The sequence below is a fragment of the Austrofundulus limnaeus genome, unplaced genomic scaffold (genome assembly GCF_001266775.1).
Source record: "Austrofundulus limnaeus strain Quisiro unplaced genomic scaffold, Austrofundulus_limnaeus-1.0 Scaffold1403, whole genome shotgun sequence".
NCBI lineage: Eukaryota > Metazoa > Chordata > Actinopteri > Cyprinodontiformes > Rivulidae > Austrofundulus > Austrofundulus limnaeus.
In genome coordinates, this window is record NW_013953805.1 from 13067 (window position 1) to 18005 (window position 4939).

The following is a 4939-nucleotide window of genomic DNA, read 5'->3' on the forward strand; positions in this document are numbered from 1 at the left end:
TCTTCATTTTCCCAGAGTTTTTAGAAAGCCTGCAGCACAACATGCTGTCATCAGTTTCAGTTCAAGCCCAGAACGGACACTTATATAAAACATTACATAAAAGCAGGGATCTGTCCCACAGTTTAACCAACTGTGTGTCGAGCCAAAGTGTTTTTATTTACCCTCAAACAGAGCAGAATGTTTGTTTTGTTCTTAGTCCATAAAAGGTATTTAGTCATAAAATCACGTGTGAGGCCTGACCACAACAAATGAGTACAGTAGCACTGCCTCACCTCTCAGGTAGTCTGTCCCTGCTGCCTGTCTCAGGTTATACAACATCACCAGCTTATATAACTGAGCCACATAGCAGCCAATGGGAGCGCGCTTCGTGCGTCACGTGACGTCGTGCGTCCCCTTCCACGAACAGTCCAAAGAAGCTTTAGTTAGCTAGCAGCTGAGATGTGTCTTCCCGGCGGTCGTTTCACTTCAGTGCCTGGTTCTTCCGCTTTGAGGGGGAAGCCATGACGGCTTTACTTGTGGAGGGACGAGGATTTGGGGATATCGTGCCTGTTCGAGTCCGTTTGAAGTTTAAAAGGGCTCGAAGGAGCGAGCGGTGTTAGCTAACGTTAGCTCTGCCGGTGTCAGCCGCTCGGTGCCGGGCTGCGGAGCTTCTGGGTCCGAAGACAAACCGGGCTTTTATCGACTTTCTTAACACGATAAGTATTTAGATACGAGTTCCTATCATATATTAATTATAAAGGAGAGTAAATGTAAAACAAAGGTTCCGCCTGCTGGGTTTCACCCGGATGTTTTATTTGAGGGTCTGTCAGCACAAAGTTTCGACCCGCTCTTAAACTGTTTACATTATGAAGAGTTGTTTTCTGAGCCTCCGCTCGGTTCAATAATCAGATCAAACTTTTACTTCTATGTGATGATATCCAGCCTCTGCTCGTTGTTGTTGTTTAGATTAAAGTGACTGATCTGGAAATATGGTTTCTGATTGTGAAGGAAACAGTTAGCTTTGGGTTATTAATTAAAACAAAAACAACAAGATGGAGACTGAAGTGCAGTCTCAGCCGGCTGATGTCTTCCTCCACCCGCTGTCCCACCCCGGGGCTCCGGGCCTCTGCCCAGAGATGCTGGAGGTGGCGGAGGAGGCCAGCCGGGCCGGGGACTTCAACCTGGCCGTGGAGATCTACAGCTCCCAGCTCTCCGACCTCCAGCAGCCGGACAGGGGCTTGTGTCTGCGGAAGGCGGACTCTCTGGCCCGAGCGGGCCGGATCTCCGAGGCGCTGGAGTCGTACTGCACAGCGGCCAGCCTCGGCAAACTGCGGCCGGACGAGCTGCCCGTCCTGGTGGAGACCATCGCCCGCTCCCTGCGAGGGAAGGAGCTGGGCATGCCGGTGGCTTTAACCGGCGGAGGAGGAGGAGGAGGACAGGACTGTTCTGATGAGGCTGAAGAAGATGCAGCTCTGGACCTGTTTTCATGCCGCCTCTGCAGATGTTTGCTCCATGAACCCACAACCGTGGAGTGCGGACACACTTTCTGTAAACGCTGCCTGGACCAGGACTCGGTGAAGGCTTGTGTCAGCTGCAGACACGTGTGGAGCCCCAGCGACAGGCTGTTGAACGGCCGCAGGGTGAACGTGGTTCTCAGCGGCCTCTTGGACAAACTCTTCCCCGCTGAGAGCAAAGCCAGGAAGTTGTGGATGGAGGGGGAGGACTTGTGGAGGAAACAGGACCTCCCGGAGGCCTTGGACAAGTACAGTGCAGCAGTAGACCTGGGTAAGACTTCATTTTTACTCTTTTATCTACCCTTTTTTTTTAGCCGTAGTGACCTACTTTTCCCTGTCACTTCATCGTGTCACCACCAGGTGGCGCCATGCCTCAGGCTGCAGTTACATGATGTTCTGTCCTTCATTACCAGCACAAAGTCTGCTTTCTAGACTTGTTCCTGCCCTATTTTATTATTCAACTTCACTGCAGACATGCTGAGTGAACATGACTCACAGCTGCTCTCAGGAAAATATGGGCTGCCGTTTATAAAGTTACACAGTCAAAAATTACCACCAATATTTGTGTTTTATTTAGACTTTTATAAGAAAAAAGAACAGGTTTATTTTTCAAAGTCAGTTTTTTATCGTATGATTCATACATTTATAAATGTCATAGTTTATAAACTAAATATTTAACTTACAAATTAAATATTTAGTTAACAAGCTAAATATTTAATTTGTGACAAATATTTAGTTTTGAGCTAAATATTTAGCTTGTGACTTAAATATTTAGCTAGCTACCTAAATATTTAACTTGCTAGCTAAATATTTTGGTAGCTAGCTAAATATTTAAGTTTCAAGCTAAATATTTATTTAGCTCAAAACTAATATTTAAGTCACAAGTTAAATATTTAACTTGTTAACTAAATATTTAACTTTCTAGCTCAATATTTAGATTGCAAGTTAAATATTTACGTACCTAGCTAAATATTTTGGTAGCTAGCTAAATATTTAAGTTGCAAGCTAAATATTTAGCTCAAAACTAAATATTTAAGTCACAAGTTAAATATTTAGCTTGTTAACTAAGTATTTAATTTGTAAGTTAAGTATTTAGTTTATAAACTATGACATTTATAAATGTATGAATCAAATGGTGAAAAAACTGACTTTGAAAAGTAAATCTGTTATTTTTTTCATTTAAAAGGTTAAATAAAACTAAAACATTGGAGGTAATTTTTGACTGTGTAACTTTACAAATGACACTCTATAGAAAAATATCTGAACACAGTTTATTACATTTTATTTACACTCTTAGCTGTGTTTAATGCACATTCTGAACTGTGGGAAACTGAACACAACAGCAGCCTGTATTTTTGTGCTGTTTCCTAAGATGTTAAAATCTGGCTCATATTTGCCACATGTGACCCGTCACATCGAAATGAGGATTATGTCCAAAACTGGAATGTGGAGAAATAAGCATTGATTTAAACATGCAAAAATTGCATAATGTCAAAATATAAAGAATAAATAACTTATCAATGTATCATTTGAATGAACTGTGTGAAATATAATCATAAAAATATATTTTTGAAGCATTTTTTTGAGCGTTAGGAACAAAAAACCTGATTTTTTGGAGAAATCGTTTAAAATTTTGAATTTTTCCCTGTGAGTTAGTAAAGTTTTTGTTTCTTTCCAACTGGAAAATCTTAATATACAAATAATGTTTGAGGTTTCCTCTTTATATTAACATAAAGAATTGCTCAATAAATGACATAAAATTAGGATTCAGACCAAATATTTATGTATTATTGTAACCAACAAGACAAATTAAGTCATATATATGGATTTAATTATGACATCAGAATGATCCAGGTGTTAAAATGTAGCTTTTAAAGACAAGAATCTGAAAATGTAATTAGGTCATTTTGATCTAATTTGAATTAATCCTCATTTTGCTATGATGGCTCACTTATTTAATGACTTTAATACTTGTACAAATAAACATAGGCTGGTTTCCTTTGGTGTTTTCTTTTATTTATATATTTAGCCAGGGACATTAGCTGGTTCTGAAACTGCATCACCAAAATAGAAAGTGTTCTGTTATGTTGACGCATTACAAACAGGGTAACACACACACACACACACACACACACACACACTGAACATCTGCAGCAGCAGTATATACAGTATATTTTAACTATTGTAATTTCCTCCCAGCAGTAGAGCTCAGACAAAAATGAGCACAGTCCAGTCATCGTGACGAGGCTGTAAATATTTCCCTCCAGTGTATCCGTACTGATTCATTCATGCCTTCTGTGTTGTGAAGAAGTGCAGGCGACAAAAAGACAGGGTGCAGTCACAGTGTTGTCACTGCCAGCCACTGTTTACCCAACAAACACAGCAGGGAAGCCTTCTGGTGTCTGCATTCATCTCCAAAACAGAAATGCAGATCTCCCCCAAGCTGTGCCTTTTTACATGGTTTCCTCCTATTAGGGTACAAAAAACACATGTGTGCAGTGTTAACAGATTTTGTGAAGAATTGAAGAAATAAAATCATGTATTTGGGAATTAATCACTTTTCCTGAGGGGTGCACCCATTGTAGTTTTCTGTCCAGTATCACCACTCTTTAAAAAGTCTGACCTACTGATTGTTTTTTTTAAATAACTGACACTGTCAGGTGTTATAATGTCACAATACACCTTTAATGTTCCCGTCTTGTTTTTATTGAAAGACGTTGAACAATACAAACCTTTTTACCTGGACATGAGGGAGTGCTCACAGCAGAGAAAAAGGGGACAGTGGCTGATTTTCAGACCTTTGTGGAGACATGAAGTTGATCTTTTCCACCGATCTAATCTAAGGAACAGCCCACCTCCCAGAAATAAGGACACTGGTGTCTCTACTTTCACCTAAAAGTAGCAATGATGAAGGAATTGGTTGTTTCAGGAAGTAGAAGTCTGATAAGTAATCATTACTTTTTTGTAATCTTTATATTATTTCCACATTTGACATTTTTCTATTTTAGTCTCCTTCACAAACACAAGTCTAAAAATGTTGGGTTGTTATATAAAGTTTAACAGCAATGATTAGCTAACCTGTATTTTATTTACAATGGAACACATATGTGACCCATCACATCAAAACAAGGATAAAATCTAAAAGTTGTATGTGGAGAAATAGGCAGATATAGTATTTTGATCAAAACACTTGCAAAAATTACATTTTGTCAAAATATAATGTTTTATCAATGAACTGTCTTAAATATTATCCTAAATTTTTTTTGAAGCACTTTTTTGAGCAGTAGCAACAAAAACATGATTTTGAGAAAAAACACCTTTTTAAAATTTTGAAATTTTCCCTGTGAGCTAGTAGGGCTGTGTATTGGCAATAATTTGGCGATACGATACATATAACAGAGGGGTCACGATACGATATATCCCGATATATTGCGATACTGTAAGCA

General features: G+C 39.3%; 1 protein-coding gene across 1 annotated transcript in view; it reads left to right on the forward strand.

Annotated features, from left to right (window-relative positions):
* Nucleotides 1-397: 397 nt before the first annotated feature.
* Nucleotides 398-4939, forward strand: part of lonrf2 (LON peptidase N-terminal domain and ring finger 2) — a gene marked incomplete in the record, with an annotated part of 36997 nt that continues 32455 nt past the window's right edge. The window contains 1 exon segment of the mRNA XM_014032253.1: nt 398-1764. Within this exon segment, the coding sequence (XP_013887707.1) occupies nt 1032-1764 (733 nt within the window).